This window comes from Zalophus californianus, chromosome 7, assembly GCF_009762305.2.
Source record: "Zalophus californianus isolate mZalCal1 chromosome 7, mZalCal1.pri.v2, whole genome shotgun sequence".
NCBI classification, from domain to species: Eukaryota; Metazoa; Chordata; class Mammalia; order Carnivora; family Otariidae; genus Zalophus; species Zalophus californianus.
This window is the reverse complement of record NC_045601.1, coordinates 98,656,343-98,677,503: the sequence shown is the minus strand read 5'-3', so window position 1 is coordinate 98,677,503 and position 21,161 is coordinate 98,656,343. Positions and strand designations below refer to the sequence as shown.

The window sequence follows — 21,161 nt, the reverse complement described above, 5'->3', positions numbered from 1 at the left end:
CCGCAATTTTGATCCTGTTGCCTCTACTCCATGGTGTCAGATTATAAACCCATTCTTTACGTGAAATGGTGAGTAGAGCCCCAGTTGGTAAGAGCAGAATTGATACTGTTGTGTTCACTTCCCTTTCCTAGCTGACTTTCAAGGAAGTTATTAGACTTCCAGTGATAAGTAATTCAATTAAGGGAAGAAAGGAAGGAAAGGGAAGGGAAGAAGGGACGGGAAAGGAAAGGAAAGGAAGGGAAAAAAGAAAGAAAAGGAAGAAAACCTACCAGTTTAACCAAAAGGGAGGAAGGAAGGAAAGAAAGGAAAGGAAAGGGAGAGAAAGAAAAAGAACCTACCAGTTTAACAAAATAGAAAACCCAGACAAAATCCTTTGATACACTTCAAAAATATTCTACTTTAAAAAATCCCACTTATCCTAATGGTGCTAAAGAGGTTGTTAGCACAAGCAAAGTTGGAAAAAGTGGTTTTCATTGGGTGCTGTGTGTACTATGAGAGATGACTGAGAAGACCCTTCAGATTTGGATTGACAATTTATACTCATGATTATGATACAAAAGTAGAAACTGTGAAATTGATTATAAAGATATATGCCATATCTGTAAAATACTCTAGTGATTGAAAGTTTAAGAAACTAGGGGCACCAGGGTGGCTCAGTAGGGTTAAGCATCTGCCTTTGGCTCAGGTCATGATCTCAGGGTCCTGGGATTGAGTCCCGCATGGGGTTCCCTGCTCAGTGGGGAGTCTGCTTCTCCCTCTGCCTCTGCCCCTCCCTCCCACTCATGTTTTCTCTCTCTCTCTCTCTCTCTCTCACACAAAGAAAATCTTTAAAAAAGATGATAAAATCTAAAAAAAAAAAGAAAGTTTAAGAAACTAGCTTGAAGCTATGCCATGTCCAGGACTTTTCTCAAACGGGTGTGGAGTGGGTGACGGTATTTGTATATGTGGAGTGTTTTGTTTCTTAAAGAAGTCCTTGATATCCACTGACTTACTTATGATTTTACTCTTTTGTAATAAGTAGAATGCAGAAGAATCTTTATTTGGATGGTTCTGATTCATTGGTGTTTTATTGATTTATGGAAAAGGGTTGTCCGATTTACAAAGTATTTGGTAGTTTATTTCCTTTGGCTTGTTATTACCTTATTAAAGTGTTCTTATGATATCTTTCTGGGCACTGCTATGAATGCAAAGTGAAACATTTGAGAACTCTTCACTTGTTAATACTCAGCTACTATATAGTGCCCATGTTTTTGAGAAACATGCCACGTTCAAATTTGAATATGTTCATCACGGTCTCAATGGAGCCTTCATCTAGTGGAGGCTTCCTTTGGCTTCCAGGCTGCAGAAATTTGCAAATTGTGGGAATGTAGCTGATTCTGGCCTTGAATTCCTAAAATGCAGAAGTATACTAGCCATGAGAAGAGAATATGGCAAAATAGATAAAATATAAATGATGCATATTTTTGCATGTGACAGAAAGTGTGTAAAAATTATATTCCTCGTGGTTGGTAGAAACAGGAGATAAAACGGAATTTTCATACATCATGTGGCATTGTGAAGCGACGCTACCCTTGTACAAAGCAAGTTAGCAATATTTCTCAAGAACCACAAAAATGTTCATAGGCTGTAACCAAGTGACCCCATTTTTCAGATTGCATCCTAATGATACTATCTTAAACATGGAAAAATGTATACCCATAAAGATGCTGTTGCAACGTTATTCATAAAAGCAAAAATTCCAGAGTATCCTGATATATAACTAATAAATAGAAGTCCTCATGTCATAAGGATTTTTCCATGTCGTAATCTTGGAAAGTACACCTTTAGGTGGCTGCATAAAATTCTACCCAATGGATGTGTCTTCATTTATGTAGACCCTTCTCAGGTATTGAATATTTAAGTTGTTTATGATTTTCAGCATTTAAAATAAGGTTATTCTGAGCACAGCCCATGGAATATTATATAATCATGAAAATTTTCAAAAATAGAAGACTATGCTGTATCCAAATGAGGTGGACTACATAAAAATACCCAAATATGCTTATAACATAATGTGAAGTGGGAAATTGAGGCTGCAGAATTACCACAACTTGGACAACAACTATTTTAAATAAGCATATTTTTAAAAGGTTAGCAAGGGGGGGGCGCCTGGGTGGCTCAGTCAGTTAAGTGTCTGCCTTCGGCTCAGGTCATGATGCCAGGATCCCGGGATTGAGCCCCGCCTCGGGCTCCCTGCTCAGCAGGGAGCCTGCTTCTCCCTCTGCCTGCTTCTCCCCCTGCTTGTTCTCTCTCTGACAAATAAATAAATAAAATCTTTCTTAAAAAAATAAAAGGTTAGCAAGGAATCCACCAACGTAGCAAAGTGTTTTAGAACTGAGGCCACAGAATCAGTCAGGCCGAGGGTTTCATCCTGGTCCCATCACCTGCTGACCGTGTGACTTGAGGGAAAGTTCTTTAACCTCTTGGAGCCATGTTGCCTTTTCACTTTGAGGATAGAATAACATCAATGCGGTCATGTGCCTTCAGTGCTTGGTACAATGCTCGGCACCTAATAAGAGTATAGTTGATGGCTATGGTTATTGTTAAATAATGGCTCTGTGAGGGTGATAATATCTTAAATCTTTTGCTGTCATTTTATTGAGGTTCTACATTCAGGGCAAAACCTTTGAGACTGAAGGCCTGCCAGAAGTTGGCCTTGGATCCCCATGCTGGCCCCGATGACCCTCATCTGCTTTCCTATGCCACTTTATTTTTAAATTTACTACCTTATATTGAGGTTATCTGTCTATGTGCTTATCTCGCCCGCTAGGTGTGTTCCTTGAGGGCATCTGTATCTTTAGCACAGGTCTTGGCATAAAGAAGTTAGCAGCGTCTTCAATAATAATGAATGACTGGTTGAAAGAATAAGTGAATGCTACAAGTTCGTCCTTCCTGAAGTTCCTGGGAGTTATTTGGATAGCATTACCTGTAGCAGAGGGAAGCCTGCGAGGACACTGGGTTTGCCCTCTTCAGCCATTAAGATGACTTCGGGGAGCTGTATATCGGCCCAGCTCAGCTGATCGCCCACAAGGAAATCTTGCCCGTGGTCTCTTAGAGCCCGCATGACAGTTGAGAAGAAGGTAGAGGATTTAAGGGCATTAAAAATAAAAAATAAATAATATCAATTAAACAATCCATATGATTAGGCTATAAAATTGTTGATATGATAAATATATTCAAATGTATATACTAAATCATTCAATTAGAACCATTGTTACTCAACCCAGAAAGGATGGATTAAACCAGCAGATAACTTAAAGTCAGGGTGATTTGGCAGAAAGTCTTCTAGAAGTTTAGAGACCTGGCTCCTCGTCTTGGGCGCTGGCCAGCTGTGTGAGCACATATAAATCCCATCTCTGAGGGCTTCAGTTTGTTCATCAAAAGAGGTGGGATAGCTTGGGTCCTCCTGAGTATCCTGAACACTGGAAACAGGCTGATCTCGCACACCTTTGTCTTCTTTTCATTACATCCCCTGCACCTATTCTATGAACGTTTACAGAATAATTTTACCCCCATAGTCTGGATTGGTGGTCCTCCTGGGTCTGGGATGATAATTCTCTCCTCACACCGTCTCAGGTCAGGATCCTTATTAGGATGCTGCTCTATGTGGGAGAACATCATTCTCCCAGGGACCCACACCTCATTTCTACAAGCAGATTTTCTTCTAATGGGGCTCTGACTTATAGGTCACTCTGAGTCAAAATCAACTGAAAATAAAAGATTGGAGAAGAAGGTCATTAAGGTATTGTATAGGCCTCAAACTCTCTGATTTTGTGATGCTTGGACATGGGATCAGGAGTTAGAGAGACCAGAGTGTAGGCCCTAGTGTGATTAGTTGTATGACATCAGGCAAGTTACCTTGCGTCTTTAAGCTCTGGTTGCTTCATCTGCAAAATGGGGATAACAATGGCACATCTTCCACGGAGTTATAAAGATGTTGTGGGATCATGCATGCAAAATGCATGGCATAGTGCTTAGCACATAGTAAGCACTTAGCAGAAATGAACCATCAGATGATTAGCTCTGTTTTGGTGATGATGCTGATGTTGATACTATTTTTAGCCACAAGAGAAGTCTCTTTTCTTCATAGTATCTCACAACAAAAACTTAAGTCACTGGGAAGAGTGATGTTAAACATTCATTCCATTGTCTATATTAATAAAACTATAAGAAAAAGTTGCTTAAATTATATGCTAATTACAATGGAATAGATTATCTTTTAATTTCAAAGGAATGATACCAAGAAAGCCTGAGGTATAGAATATTCATATTTTGATCCACCTTCCATCTTGGACCAAGGGGACTGATACCTCACTAAATGTAATTAATGGAAAAGTATAACATAGGAAGTTAGAGAATCTAAAATCTACATTAAATACATAAATATAAGGGGCGCCTGGGTGGCTCTCGGTTAAGCGTCTGCCTTCAGTTCGGGTCATGATCCCAGGGTCCTGGGATGGAGTCCCACATCGGGCTCCCTGCTCAGCAAGGGAGCCTGCTTCTCCCTCTCCCACTCCCCCTGCTTGTGCTCTCTCACTCTCTCTCTGTCAAATAAATAAATAGAGTCTTTTAAAAATAAAAAATAAATACATATCAATTAAATAATCCATATGATTAGGCTATAAAATTGTTGATATGATAAATATATTCAAATGTATATACTAAATCATTCAATTAGACCCATTGTTACTCAACCCAGAAAGGATGGATTAAACCAGCATTGCTGGTGGGTTTGGAAAACTGATATCTCATTTTTACCAAACCCTTAACATTTTTCATGATCCATTCCTATGTTGACTGATATAATGAACACATCTTGACCTTGAGGTCAAGAGCACTGATAACTAAAGAGGTCATCCAACACTGTATTAGGGCTGGCACTAAGTATTTGCTTCCAGCTCAAGTTTCTCAGACATTATTTTCAGCTGTTAAAAATGCAGAGACAGATGAAAAATAGTACTATTTTTGGAACAATTGTTGTCTTAACATTTTGAATATTGTATAGAATTCTGAGAAGCCTTATAAAGTACCCTGAGCCCTGGTACTATCCAGTGTATTTTAGAAGTAATATCCATCTTTTCCCTCACTCCACCTCTCTAATTAGTGTGGGATTTTTCCTCCCTAGAATCTTCTTTTTTGGGGCGCCTGGGTGGCTCAGTTGGTTAAGCGACTGCCTTCAGCTCAGGTCATGATCCTGGAGTCCCGGGATCGAATCCCACATCGGGCTCCCTGCTCAGCAGGAAGTCTGCTTCTCCCTCTGACCCTCCCCCCCTCATGCTCTCTCTCTCTCATTCTCTCTCTCTCAAATAAATAATAAAATCTTAAAAAAAAAAGACTCTTTACTCCAGAAGTAAATCAAGCAACTGAAATTCTGTCAGCACTAGAACCCCAAATATTGCTGAAGTTATGCATGGAATCCTTAAAAATAAAATGCAGAAGACCGGACTGAGAGGAAGGAGAGCAGACTTGTTTTGTAACTGCCACTGAGGGGAGAGTTTTGCTTTCACAAAGTGTTTTGGGGATCTTTCATCCACCAATGAAGTTCTCTACTTTTAGTTTAGTTCTTTTTCTCCTCCTTGATCCAAGTCACAGGGCAGGGCAGAAGTTTGTCGCTTACCTTCTCATAGACAGGGAAGAATCTTGTAGTAGCTCTTTCAAGGATGTCTTCAAGATTCTTCTTCTTCTCTCCAGGCAGGGACAGTGGAAAGAACATAATCATGTCGCTCAGGTCCTTCAAGCCCTCTACATACATGTCAATCCTAGAGAAGGAGTGATAATTCAAAAGAGTTGCAGATAAAGGAACCATCATTTCAGGAGCCAAAGAAACAAGTTATCAGTGCTTCGCACCACCTGCCTCGTAGCAGGTACCTCAATGTCCCATGATTTAAAATCAAGTGTTGCTGCCTATATGCTATTCCTTTGAGAGATTAAGATCAATTTGAGAAACAGAAAAATGATAGGACTAGAGTGTGGGAGCAGTTATGTGGTGTGTGAATATCAGCTGTGTGACGTGAGTGCTAAGTAAAACATACACAAAGTATTAAAATAATCCTAAAGTAATAAATGAGGCAAAGATCATATTCGGCTATTTAAATGTTATAATAAAAATGAAATTGCCCATTTCTATACAGGTTGAGGAAGAGGTAACCAGGGACCTCTATGCTCCCAACAACATCTCCATCTGGATTGAAGGTTCTCAAACTTAGTAGAACAATTCAAGAAGGCACAGAACTTACTCCACAGGTCCCCCTTGCCACCACTCACGTCTCTGCGCCAGAATGAATAGAAAAACAGATATTATGTTAGACAAGGCACCATGGGCATTGGGAAACCTCTGTCCTGGTCCAAAGTGAGTTTCTTAATGTTTTGGAGCCATAGTTCTTTTAACTTTAACCTAGAATACCAACGAGTATCTTGAAATAGCCTCCAATTCTTTGTACTTCTGCCATTGAGAATAACTCTTCATTCTCCCCTTGAATCTGAATGGGCAACTTGTTTGACCAACAGAATGTGCGGAAGTAATGTTCCAAGACTTCTAAGACTAGGTCATAAGAAGCCTTAGAGCTTCCACCGGGTTGTCTCCCACATTCGCTCTGAGGGAAGCCAGCCACCTCCTCAAAGAAGCTCAAGCTGGCCTCATGGAGAGAAGAGTCATGTGGGGGGAGAGATACCCTGCCGGGTCCATTTGTTCCAGCTCTCCCAACCCAGGTGCCAGACATCCGAGTGAAGAACCACATGAGAGACTCTTTGAAGGGTGCCATCCAGCTGATCCCTGTCAACTCACAGAACCCTGAGAGATGGTGTCTGCAGCAACAGCCAGCCAGAAGAGGAGCATTCTGAGCAGTAGGGTTGTTTGGGGATTATGTAGTAGAAAGAGGGTTAAAATATAAAGTGTCTAACACATATAAGGTTTTATCATCACGAGATACCAGTGAGGAAACCATAAAAATTATTAATTCATTTTCAATTTATAAACATTAGTTTTGTGAAAGATGTACTTAAAAACTATTTTGCAGTAAAAGGAACCACAGCTCCTTAGAAAAATGGCTGAGTCCAGGTCCAGAACAAGAGATGTACAGGGTTAATCTGGATTAACCCCTTACAAGGAAGTTATCAGAGACCACTAGAGTAAGTCAAACATTCCCGGGAGCGACTTTGCTCCCACTGGCCAAAGGCAGGACAATTTGAGCATAAATAAAAGTAACAACTAAAGTGAACTGAAACACGTCAAAGATATTTAAATTGATGAGCTCATAGTGACACTAGAACAATAACAATAATTAATTGGTAGGATACAGGTGAGCCAACTCATTTGAAAAATTGGTAAACAAAGGTCTATCATGTCTTTCCTAGAATAAATTGTACTCCAGATAACCAGATAGTAAATGAAGGAAAGTTTTTCTTTATAGAAGTGTCCTAGATAATAAACGCAGAAGGAATGATAGCACTGAACACCAATGGCTGTTAATATCATAAAGAATAGACAAGTATTTTTTGCTTCCTGATTGGGGAATGCACCAATACCTATGAAATAGTCTTGCAAAAACCACTAGAATTTGAGTCTGTTAAAAGCTCTATATCTGACAACCAATTGACAGGAAATAGAGACAGAGGAATTTGTTAAACTACACTGCAGGGATGCAATCAGCAGAAATTTGGCAATTAGAATCTGTTAGAAAGCAAGAGAAAGCTTATGTTAAGATTTAAAAATACAGGATCTATTTCAAAAATTTTACTGCATTAAAAATTTTAAAGTTCAGTTTCTGAAAATAAATGTATTCTTTAAAACAATGAGAAATTTATTTAAAACACACCTCCTTTGGTAAAAATGGACTATTTGTTGGTTACTAAGGGTTTTCTAATTCTGTGCCTTAATTTGCAATTGAGGGTTGCAAGACAAGACAATGTTTTGCTGGTTTGTAGACAGGTATGCCCATTGCAAAAGGACAGGTGTGTACATGTGAGAATTAAGAATGTCTGGGACCCTGGGGCGGGGGACTATCTGGTGTGCCAGAGCCTAAGGAGGTGGTTTCCAAAGGCTACTTCCTGAATCAATTTCACAGGGTCACGCTCCCAAATTTGTTCTTATGATTTACCTTGTGCTTTACTCCCACCTAGTGGAGGGAAACACAGATTTCACCAGAAAGAGGCAGAAAATGAAATAAACTGTAATTGGCCATGAATTGGTAATTGTTGAAAGTAAATGTGTACACCGGGTTTATTTTACCATTCTCTCTCCTTTGATGTGCATTAGATTTTTCCACAAGAAGTTAAAAAACAAGAAAAGAATTTTCAGTGAATCTATCAAGAACTACATACGATTGCTAACATGACTAAGGGTTAGATTTTGTTTGTTTGTTTAAGTAAGAAATAGTTGCTGTTACCAGGCTTGTTCCTGCAGGTTCCTTCCATACAAGTCAGATTTTGCAGCTAGGTATCTTAGGATAGCTCTGGTTTCTACCAAATTCATCCCATCGATTTCGACCATGGGCATTTGTTCATACATCAGGGTTCCACCTTTAAATGTAAAAAGGAAAGTTGGGTTCTTTACTGTCCCTGATGGTAGTAACTGAGTCTTCTTTAACTCTTAAGGTGCTACAAAATGGGACTACATAATTAAATATGATTAAAATATTTTAGAGACTAATCCAAAAGCAGGAATATGTATGCATTTATTCGCAGAAAGATGTGGAGAGTGCAAGACTTGAGGCTGAGTCCTCTGGGAGATACAACAAAGTGCAGACACAGAAGCTTTCTTTCTGGCCAAGAATGTCCCTTTCTCATCACTTACTCTCCATTCCTGTGGCCACCCCGCTGGCTAGACTCTCTTTCCCTCTGAACCATCGTAATAATGTCCTAGCTATTAACTCAGCCCTCAGATGGGCCCTCCTTTTTTTTAATTAAGCTTTTTAATTTTAATTCCAGGACAGTTAACGTACAGTGTTCTATTAGTTCCAGGCATACAATATAGCGATTCAACAATTCTATATATTACCCAGCGCTCATCACTGTTAAGTGTGATCTTAATTCCCTTTACCTATTTCAGCCATTTCCACCCCCCACCTCCCAGTTTGTTCTCTAGAGTTAAGAGTCTGCGTTTTGGCTTGTGTCTTGTTTTCTTTGTTCATTTGTTTTGTTTCTTGAATTTCACATATGAGTGAAATCATATATTTGTCTTTCTCTGACTGGCTTATTTTGCTTAGCATTATACCCTCTAGGTCGGTCCATGTCATTGCAAATGACAAGATTTTCTTCTTTTTTTGGCTGAGGATATTCCATGGTATGTATATACCACATCTTCTTTATCCATTCATTTATCGATGGAAACCTGGGCTGTTTCCATAATTTGGCTATTGTAAATAATGCTGCGATAAACACATATATCTCTTTGAATTACCGTTTTCATAATCTTTGGGCCACTACCCAAATAATGGGATTACTGGATCATAGGGTAATTCTATTTTCAACTTTTTGAGGAAGCTCCATACTGTTTTCCAGAGTGGCTGCACCAGTTTGCATTCCCACCCACAGTGCGCGAGGGTTCCTTTTTCTCCACAGCCTCACCAACACCTGTTGTTTCTTGTGTTTTTTATTTTAGCCATTCTGACAGGTGTGAGGTGGTATCTCATCGTGGTTTTGATTTGCATTTCCCTGATGCCGAGTGATGCTGAGCAGATGGGCCCTTCTTATCTACTCCACATGCACTGCCTGCTTGTTTTCCCGGAGTCATAACACTGGGCTTAAACCTTTCCATTACTCCTCTTTGCTTACAAGACAATAATATTTAACCTCAACCTAGACTCCTTGACACTTGCCTCCATGTACCTTCGGCATGTTATTCCACACCACTCTCCTATGTGAACCCAAGTTCCAGTGGCCTCCCATCAGAGAGACAGCTCTTTGTTTTGGGCTTACTTTTTCAGTCTTCCAGGAAATCTTTGCATTACACAACAGCGACTTGAGAGGGCAATGGTTTAATTTAAAAGAATTCCACTCTCTCTGCCTCATCCTTCCCTCCTTCCCTCCCTCATCAGTCAGTCTGACTCTTCCTCAGAAGGGCAACAGTAAGGATGGCACTTTTCCCACTTTTCCTTAAGTTAAGCCAGTTCTCTGGACTGATTCCGTGGCAAGAACATCCTGGTTTTTCTGCACTTGCCACCAGGTTTAACTGTCAGGACATTTTCTGCTCCCTAATTACATCTGTCAGGATCCAGCTGGGAGACAGAACCATACTGGTTACTTTAGCCATACCAAGTTACAAAGAAGATAATTAGGTCCTGGAGCACTGAGAGGCAACGAAAAGACAGTAGTACAGCATCATGAAGGTGACAAATGCAGAAAGTAAGTATCATCCCTAAGGCTGAGGAAACAAGGAGATGGTGCTGAAATTATTACAATTTAGAAGCTCGGGGGGGGGGGGGGGCTCCTCCCACTTTGAACACTCATATGCTTGTTGCAAGGTCCAAGTGCTGCCTTCCTGACATAGAGATATGGATAGATACTGCCTACCTAATTTTCTCTGCTCTTAGAATGTGTGTGTGTGTGTGTGTGTGTGTGTGTGTGTGTGTGTGTGTGTGTGTGCGCGCGCGCGTGCATGCATACATGCCTCTCAGAGATGGAGAGACCATCTATCTCATCCTTGGTCTAATGCAGCATGATGCAAGGCTTTTTTCTCACCTTGGATCAGTTTCTCAAATTCTTCACGTGTTTCAAAAAGTCCTTCTTCAAACTAAAGAATGAAAGAAAGAATACAAGAATGTTATTATCATTTTTACTGTTATTTCTTTTGATATCATGGAAAAAGAGTGCAATAGAAGTAAAAGGTCTAACTACCAAGGAAACCAATATTTCAACTAGTTATTGAACGCATGCTGGCCTTTTCTGGGTTCAGTGAACCTAAGGACTTTTTTTGGTTTTGTTTTTTAAAGATTTTATTTATTTGACAGAGAGAGACAGTGAGAGACGGAACACAAGCAGGGGGAGTAGGAGAGGGAGAGGCAGGCTTCCCGCGGAGCAAGGAGCCAAATGTGGGGCTCGATCCCAGGACCCTGGGATCACGACCTGAGCCGAAGGCAGACGCTTAATGACTGAGCCACCCAGGCGCCCCTAAGGACGTTTTTATATAAAACCAAAACTGAATTCAGTTGACCCAGTAACATGGATATCTCCTGTTGTGCGGATGGAGCCTTCCAGGTAGACTTTTCAGATGACAATCTGAAAGCTAGCTACTCCCCTTCATTGGCTCAGACAAGTTACTCTCTTCTAATTTCAGTTTCCTAATGTGTGAAAATGAAGCTAATACCTAGTCACGATGTTGTCATGATGGCTAAAAGAGATCCTATCAAAGGAAAACTAACCCTCATGTTTGGCTCAATATTGACCATTGTTACTGTTTTCCTCAGAACTTTCCCTTGGGTGGTGTTGGCTGTCCCTCATTTCCAGTGTCCAACAACAAGCAAATATTAGTTTGATCATTCTATTATATATTATCTTTTTAAACCCAAGAGGCTTAGACACAGAAAAATTAAATTTGCAGCAAATCTCAGGAACTACGTGGTAGCAATCGAACAATAGCACTGAATGAACTCAAAAGACACTTTGGGGCATTAAGGAAACATGAATCGAGGTGTAGTTTATTTCCTGGGGCTTTCAAAATTTTTTTGCTTGTCTTAGATTTCCGTTTTATTGTTAGATTGTTACCAGTTAACTTCTGGATACTTTGTCTCTAAAATACATTCACAGATTGAACATGTGCATTTTGTACAGTACAATTTTAATATAAAATTTAAACACAATGAGTTTTCTGTATTATTTCCATCATTATTAGAGATGGAAAACCCCAGCATGTAACTGGAAAACAGTATTTTCCCCAAAGATTCTATTCTACCCCCACTGTCACAAAAGTAATTTTTAAATTTTACATTTACAATTAGGAATGATAAAAAATATTAAGAAAAGAGACTGATAACATGGTTCCCTGGTAGTGTTCCTGAATATTTAATGTTAAACCGAGATGGCAGATCACCCTCATTCCTAAACCTTGAAGACCAGCATTAACTACAGCTCTTCGTGCTCTTCTCCAAGCCTTCCTGTGATGCTTATGAAGCCCAGAGAGGTTAAGTGACTTGCCTAAAGTCCCTCAGCTAAAAGGTGGAAGGACCAGGGCTAGAATTCCTTCTCTCCAAATCCACTACATGTTAGATACTATCATTTTGCTAAACATGTATTTGTATTTCAATAATCTTTATAGGAAGAAGTCATTCCGAAGTTGATATCAAATATGAGAATATAGATAGGGATAACCAAGGTATAAAGCAACGCTTCCCAAAAAGCGTTTTTCCTAAATTTGAAGATTACTTAAGACATTCATGTAGTGTGATGGGGGAAAAAAAGTATATATTTATGATTTCAATTTCTCCTCAAATTTCTCAGGTCAGGTACTCCGGGGTAACTTTTACTATCTGCTTTGGCCAGGCTCTAAGAGCTCAGAGTGTGGAGCTCAAACTCCAATTCCAACCAGGGTGTTACCAGGTCAGTCCCTGAAAGCAGCTTGGGGAGAGGGCAGCATGCAGGAAATCGTAGTCTGGGTGTGGCCATAGACCAGCATGGGATACAGCAAAATTCCTCAGACTATGTACTGTCTGAGGAATTTTCTGGTAAGTTTAGACTGAGTTTGACCAGATCACACAGCAAGGGTCCCCCACCTGAACGTTTTTGTTTTTAATGGTGTGTTTTCTTCAGTGATACCTTTTGCTTGAAGGCTTACTGTGCGAGGGGCCCTGGGCTCTAAGGATACATGAAGCACGGCCATTTTAGCAAAGTCATGTATGCTAGAGCATGATGACTTAACTTTTAAAAATTTGCTATGACTCACATCAAAAGGAAAAGTCAGACACAGAAGTTCAATATTGCTATAGAATTGTCTTCTAACTCTGACAAGCTACGATGATACCAACCCTGAATATAAAAACTGTGAGGAGGGCGCCTGGGTGGCTCAGTTGGTTAAATGACTGCCTTTGGCTCAGGTCATGATCCTGGAGTCCCGGGATCGAGTCCTGCATCGGGCTCCCTGCTCAGCAGGGAGCTGAGCTCCCTCTGACCCCCCTCTTCCCTCTCGTGCTATCTCTCATTCTCTCTCTCTCAAATAAATAAATAAAATCTTTAAAAAAACAACTCTGCCCCTCACGTTTAAAAAATAAACAAAACTGTGAGGAGTCAGAAGACCCGGGAAGGAGCTTCATGTGGCTCAGAAGGTAGAATTGGCCATTTATTGTTTTGAAAAAATTAGGTCATTGGGAGAAGAAATAACAAGTTCAAAGTTTTTTTATCATATACTAAAAAATACTAAATAATATTTAGTATTATAAAAAATAATAATACTAAAAAATATTGCCCCATCCAAAGGAACTGGAATGTTTTTGATAGGTGGGCTTTGGGTTCACATTGTCTCCTGTGTATTTTACCATATTTTATCTAGATCTAATGCTAATGCAACAATACATAAAAATTGCGATTTAAAAAATAATTATAAAGGAATGACCCTGATTCCCCACCCCCTTCATTTATTCATCTGTCATTTATCCATCTCAATATGGATGGATCTCAAAGACATAATATTGAGTGTAAGGAGGAAAATATAGAATGATTCACGAAGGGAACCACTTATATAAATTATTTCAAAAGGTACACAAGTCAATGGTTGGTGAGCACACACATAAATGTAAAAATATAAAGGCTGGACTAACTGGATAGGGGTTAGTTAAGTGGACATGGGGATGATGGTCCAACTAAATTTTAGCTTTATCTGTTAAGGTTTTATTTTTAAAAGATTATATTAATATATTACCCATGTGGTTTTTTTTTAAGACTGAAGGCAAATACGACAAAATAATAATAATCACTCATTCCACATAGTGGCATCATGTTTGTTTATTATTACATTCTTTATACTTTATGTATTTGCAAAATTTTAATTTAAAATTTAAAAAAATTCATAACGAAAGGATTTTTGAAAAAAAGTGATGGTGAACTTTTCACAAGGATTTGTTGCTTTATTATAGCAGAGATTCTTAACCTGGGGACCTAGGATACAACTGTGTATTTCGCGGCTTCTTGGAGCCCCTATAATTATATGTACATCGGGCTTTTTCCTGGGAAGTGGCTTCATAGGTTTCTTCAGATTCTAGTATAAAATATCTGTTCTCTTCTCCTAAAATGTCTTCAAGCCTCTCTACCACCAGATACCATAAAATGGTATGTTTCACAAAATATTTGAATAATAAGCCGTGTTCTAAGCTGCATTCATATACGGTATCTGCATTCCTAGTGAACAAATGAATGTTAGTCTTCTGTCAGGGCCCAAACAGAATGTAGAGCATCCTAACAAGTATCAAGTGAATGGAATTACTTGCTATTTGCATGTTAAACCATGTAAGTGTGAAGAGAACTCCCTGCTCTTTCATCTTTGGATCCAAGAGACCACTTAGGAGTGACTAGGAAAAAAAAAATTCTGTGTGGCTTACAGAAGAGGCTAATTGCTTTATATTCACAGTGAAATTGTATACAGATACAAACATTTATCTTTGAAAGGTCAGTATAAACTTCAATAGCAGGTTTTAAGTGTGTTGAGAATAGAATTTTTTTAATTCATTAAAGTATAGGATAGTTATATTTTTGGTAATGAATGATATGTTCTTACATCAGTATCTCTGAGACCCTTATGTGCATTTAAAGAAAACTACCTGTTTCTCGATATTCATGAGAAATATGTAGTGAAACAAATCCAACACTTGGCTGACAAGGATGAAATGAAAAGAAGCTATTTGGTAAAACGAGTCCCTTCCTTCCTTCCTTCCCCCTTCCTCCCTCCTTCCTTCATTAGTCATTATTTGCTTCACCTTGGGTCAGCTCAGTACCAACAACCAGTTTCCATGATACTTGAGTGCTTATTTGAAGGAACTAATTCACTCACAGCCCAGTATCTAAAGAGCAGGTGGCAAAAATCGGCTTTTTGTTCAGGAATCATAGGAGTTTCCCACACCTGCTCCCTAAGTAAGTGCTCAACGACCCCATGATGAAAATAATATGAATAAATCCAGCATCTTACCTCTACTCCTGCTGCGGCCAGGAGCCACCGGATGGACTCCATTCGGCCTCGTCCGTTGAAGTGGTGAAGCTTGGGCTTCCCCGCCATGCCTAAGGAGTCCTGTGAATCAACAGAAAGAGACTGATGAAGACTCTTCGGCGCAGAGAGCGAGCGCGAGAGAAATACAAATGTACAGAGCAGTGCAAAGTTAACCAGAAAGCTCTGGACTTGTGCCCCAAATCAAAGCTGTTCCTCAGCCCCAAGGCTGCCTGGGTTCTGTTTTCTGTCTCACAAATGGAGTTTATCATCACAAATTGGTGTTCTCAACACTGAATTGAATAACTGATATATTTTGGGCGCCTGGGTGGCTCAGTTGGTTAAGCGACTGCCTGCGGCTCAGGTCGTGATCCTGGAGTCCCGGGATCGAGTCCCGCATCGGGCTCCCTGCTCGGCGGGGAGTCTGCTTCTCCCTCTGACCCTCTTCCCTCTCGTGCTCTCTCTCTCTCATTCTCTCCCAAATAAATAAATAAAATCTTAAAAAAAATGAATAACTGATATATTTTTAAAAATAGATAGAGGACAAGTGAGGAAGCCAGACAGATGGAAGGAATTCAAAAATAAGACTCTGACCAGCTTTTCCTCCGGTAGCAGGTGATGAGCTTCTAGCATTCCAGGCTCTTTCCTTTTTATCTATACAGATCCTCCTCCTCTCTCCTGCCCGCACAACCCAGACTAGTAAAACTGGGTGAGATTAGGGGAGGCTGATGCTTTTCACTTTCGAGACTTATCTCGGTACTTTAATTCAGGTGTCCTCTGAAGCCTGCAGACAGGATTCAAGAAGATTTTCAATGACTCATTAGGATTTAAAGCAAAAGTGCAGAGTTAGGCACTGCGTCTTTTCACACTTTCTTTTTCCTCTGAAAATGAAAACATCTTTTTTAGAAGCATAACCCTTACTCACCTTGAAGAAGTTAAAGTAGTGGGGAAATTAAAAGCCCATCCGCACCACCCCAAGATAACCTCTGAGGCTTATGGGACATGAGGGGGTGGCCTTGGTGGGGTGACAGGCTCTGGACATTCCAAAGTAGCTTGAGGTCCCTGGAGAGGTGGGTCCCTGGCAGCAGGGGAGGCTATGTGGGGAGGTGGGAGTGGCCTCACTCTATGAATGGGACCTGATTTATTTTGCAGCATATCACCTGGCTCACTTTTTAAAACAGCAATTCTACACATTAAGAGCTCAGGAAAATAAGTGAAGAAAAAAGGTTAGATTGAGGATATTACTATTTTGAAAACCAGAATGAAAAAAAAAAGTGACCTAGATCTATGGTTTTTCAGCCCCCTATGTGGTACCTATTAGAATCACCCTATTAGGGGCACACACAGGTGCACAAGTGCGCATGCTCGTTCCCTTTCTCTCTCTCTCTCTCTCTCTCTCTCTCTCCCTCCCCCCCGCCCCGATCCCTGCCTGGGTCCCACATTGATTTGGGAAAGGACTCTGGCATCAGTGTTTTTTAGAATCTTTCTAGGTGATTCTAACATGTAGTCAGCATTAAGAACCACGGATCTGGATGGCGGTTGTATCAATAGCTGCCAAAACTACTAATAGAGATCCCTAGAATGGAAAGGTCAGGCTGACCACTCCACACACCTAACATCACTAAAAGTGGGACAACCAGACATGACAATCCTTCCAATGTGATGCAGTGGAAGTGTACAGCACTGCCTTCAAGGATTCTTGCCAAAACAACTGACCAGGAATTCAATCAAGCCTCAAGATACCAATTTATGGGAAATGCAGGAAACAGATGAACACTTCAGGGATGCAATTAGCAAAATCGGCAAAATCTATACGTGGAAATCAACGGTCTTGCCATTCAGATAGTGGTCCCCAGGATAGCAACATATGGATCACCTGGGAAGTTGTAAGAAATGCAGGCCTCTCGGGCTCCACCCCAGACCCTCTAGAATCTACATTTTAAGATCCCCAGGGATTTACATCCACATTCAAGTTTGAGAAGCACTGTTCTGCAGGCCAAGTGACTAACACATTCCCAAAGAACTCTCTACTTTTATACTGTGGTGATAAGAAGTTTTAAAAAAAATTGCATGAAAATCAGAGAGGCAGGGGAAATCTAAGAGCTCGAGAGATTTAAGAGATTCTTCAAACAAATGCAATGTACAGAAACTTTTTTTGGATTCTGATCTTAACAGAGCAATTATTTTAAAAATAGATGATACGATTAGAAACTTTGAACCAAGAACACTTAATATAAGAGAATTATTGTCAATTTTTTAGGTAATATGGTGATATTATGGAATGTTTTTCAGAAGGAATCCTTATCTTGAGAGACCCTGAGCAGAGGATGCAATTAACTTTAAGCTGGATTCCTGACCTACAGAAACTAGGAAATAATAAATGGATGTTATTCTCAGAAAAAAAAATCCCTGTCTTTCAGAGATTCATATCAAAGGAGTTATGGATAAAATAGTATGATATTGGGATTTGCTTCCAATTAATCCAGTTGTGAGGGGGGAATGGGTGGGAGTCTAAGTATAACACAAGAGACATTTTGTTGCTAATTGCTGCAGCTGGGTGATGGGTCTATGGGTTGCTTACACTATTTGTCCATTTTCATAAATGTATAAAATTTCCCATCATAAAAACATTTTTAATTGCTCAGCAAAAGCTGATGTTATTCCTAATGGACTGAAGCTTTAAAGGCCCTGGGGTGGCTTCTGAATCACAAGGAAATTTGGAACAGTGTTCATTCCGGCTTCAGGGATGAATGTGTGGGATGAACGCTCAGCCTAGATTTAGTTTGTACCCCTGGTGGAATGGGGTTCAAAATAGAACTGTTATAGAAATACGAAAAAAAATTTGTACTCTTGAATTTGTGAACTGGCTCACTTGGATCTGCACCCCATAGTATCCACTCTGAAAAGTTCCCTCTGAGAAGTCTGAGGCCCAGGGCACTTGTGAGCTGACCCACCTTCCCATCTGGTCTCACCCACAGCAGATATGGAGCATATGTGGAAGAAAGCAGGTGCCTCCCACAGGACAATGGGCTTCTGATTCTCATCCTGTCTTGGGGAGCTGGCTGAGAGGGGCTGAGTTCATGGAGCCTGGGGAGGCCCCCGTGAGGACCTGGGGCTAGATATTGTGGTCACTGGTCTCTGGTTCCATCAGCTTTGGGCTGGTTCCCGCAGAGTGGAGACCAGTGAGCGGCCTTGGGTCAGGTTCTGGGGAGGCTCTGACAAGCACAGGTGGGGCCCTGAGCTGGGGAGGACCTGAGCCACCCAGAACTTCGCTTGTCATCCACAGGGCCTGTGCCTGACTCCCAGCAAGACTGCCAGGGGGGCCCTGTCCAGACCCTCCCCTCCATAAGCATTCATTAGTGGGGGTGGTTCCCAGGAGACCCACCAGCCTGGGGCACAAGCTCTTGATCCCTTGCTTTCCCTGGACCCTACTTGGGCAGACAGAGCCTTGGTTTCCCTCAAGTGGGGACATCCCCATTATTCTGGACCTGGGGTTTCTTGGGTCACCCCCACTCCCCAGCAGTTGACTAGACCAGCACAGGGCTCCCCTATTATCCTGCTCCCTCCTCTACCCCACTTTTGGGGGATGTGGAAGGTCTCTGCCCCCAACTCACCTGCCTGCCTGTCCCCCAGTTGGGGACTGTGACATTCATGAGTACTTAACCTGGGGGCAGCTTACCTGAGCCTTAATAAAGAAAACCATACCTTAGAGAAAAAGAGAAAGCAGAGAAGGGCCAGGGTGACAGCTGGGAGAGCCCCCGGATATGTAACATACAATGGTAAATCCCCAGTCCACTCATTCTAAATGTACATATTAATTGGAGGTGAGAGAGTAACAAGAGTATTTGGCAAATATAACTAAATCAAATGGTTCATCCATTTTAAACCATTCGAATTGTAATTTGGGCTTTCATTAAAGTTATAACTTTATTATAAACAGAAAAAAATTGGATATATTGTAAGTATCTGTGACTTACACATATAGTGAATTGCTGGGTTTTAACAGCTGAATTTGTTTGCTTAAGAGAAAGTACTGAACCTACTCCTACAAATGACCCCCAAATAGATTTATAAGCAAAATATCATCTTCCACCAACTTTTTTCAGACTTCCAAATCTGCTTTTTATGGAGGGCAAGGAAAATCATAAGAAGGCTCAATAATAGACTCTAAGAGCACTGATTACAATGCTCCCCCACCTATTTGCAGAAAATAAAAAGGGATTAGAAGCAATTATTGTGCATTTATTTCATTCTTGCTCAAAGAACTCCATTAGGCAGATACACCTGCTAAGTAGATAATTTCACAACTTTCAAGTGGGCATCTGAAATTAAAAAAAAAAAATCAAAGGTAATAATCCATTCTTTCAAGGGTGTAAGAATAAAAGGAATTAAACAGACCAGTAACAACACATCTTTTTCCCTGATCCTCAGCCTGGCATTCTGGAATTATATCTCCAATTATCTTGGCATTATGCCCCCTTCTGCTTTGTCTATGGAAACTGGATTATCAGTAACCCTGATTCCTGGATAATCTAAGAGAGAGTAAGGATGTTCCCCTCTATAAAAGTCAAGCTAGAAACCTAGTGCACAGTACATTTTCATGTGTCCTTGGGTATTGAATGCATGTTTTCTGGTCTCTGGAAAATCTTTCTGTCCTGCTGATGACACAAAGTGAAGTTTCTTTTGCTCTCATAAAGACACTGTCCTGGCACACATTGGTCTGCTCTGGGAAAGTCTGTGTTTCAGTGTCATGGCCAGAGGATTGCTTGTGTAGGAACTAAATTGTTAGGAATGGTGGAAAAGGAGGCTTTGTAAACTAATCAGATGATAGCCAGATAAGCAAACAAGTTAATTTATTTGAACTATATTAGAAACCATTTAAGCAAAGCTTAAGCTCTCTGATATATTTAAATGATTCTGCTAAAATGTTTTGATTCACTCTTCCCTCCTCAGTGGGTTACACCCAGCAAACAGTAGTCTCATTGAAAGTTATTGGCTGGCCCCGTCCTTTTTACGTCATTGCATCATAATGCATGTTTTTTTTTTTTTCACAAGTTTTACAAATCATACCAACAGACTTATCCCCAAAAACTCCGGATTTGATTTAGTTTGACAAATCCACACACTGTGGCTGGTTTTCAGTTTTCTTGTCATCCTTTTTTGGGGGCAAAAGCAGATGAGATTTTCTTCTATAGTTCATGTTTTCAAATATCTATAATGTGAAGTTATTCCTCCCCAAATACTGTAACGTCTGGGCAAAATCTTATGGAAAAAAGCCAGACATTGGATTCCCGTTTCATCTAGGATAAAATCCAAATTCCTTGAGAGGACTGGAAGGAGTGTGTCATCTGCCATCTGCCGCCCCATCTCAGGCCACACTGCCATCCCCCACTTTCCAGCCCAGCCTCCTCCAGCTTGGGGTACACAAGACACTGTGCACTTTCCCACTTGAAGGCTTTGAGGATGCTGGTTCCTTAACCTGGAGCCCTTAATTTTTTTAAAGAGAGAGAGTGAGAGGGCAAGTGGGGAGGAGGGGGCAGAGAGGGAGAGACCCTGGGGCTCGATCCCATGACCTTGAGATCATGACCTAAGCTGTAATCAAAAGTCAGATGCTTAACCAGCTGAGCCACCAGCAGCCCCTTGGTCTGGAACCCTCTCGCCCCATCTCCTTGCCTGCCTGGTTTCTTCTCACTTTATATGTCTCATCTTAAAGGTCATTTCCCCAGAGGGGACTTCCCTTACCATCCATCTGAAGCAGAGCCCTTGTTGGTAAAGGGGTACAAGTTTTACGTATAAGTGTAAAGGTATGAGGCTCCAATGTATAACATGGTGACTGTAGTTGATAACACTATTGCATGGTTGAAACTTGCTGAGAAAGTAGAACTTAAATGTTTTCACAAAAAACAAACAAACAAACAAAGGTAAATATGTGAGGTGATGGATACGTCAATTAACTCGATGGGGGGAAATCCTCTCCCAATGTTTATGAATATCAAACATC

The 21,161-nt window shown here is 40.6% G+C and overlaps 1 protein-coding gene across 1 annotated transcript; it reads right to left on the bottom strand.

The window, feature by feature from the left end:
• Window positions 1-995: 995 nt before the first annotated feature.
• LOC113927082 (glutathione S-transferase-like) lies at window positions 996-15,232 on the bottom strand. The gene is made up of 6 exons (XM_027602683.1): window positions 15,146-15,232; window positions 10,717-10,768; window positions 8,424-8,556; window positions 5,658-5,798; window positions 2,966-3,098; window positions 996-1,390 (listed from the first exon to the last, which is right to left on the bottom strand). Exons 1-6 carry the CDS (start codon window positions 15,230-15,232, stop codon window positions 1,232-1,234), a joined length of 705 nt encoding a protein of 234 aa, XP_027458484.1. The 3' UTR covers window positions 996-1,231.
• Between the last annotated feature and the right edge of the window lie 5,929 nt (window positions 15,233-21,161).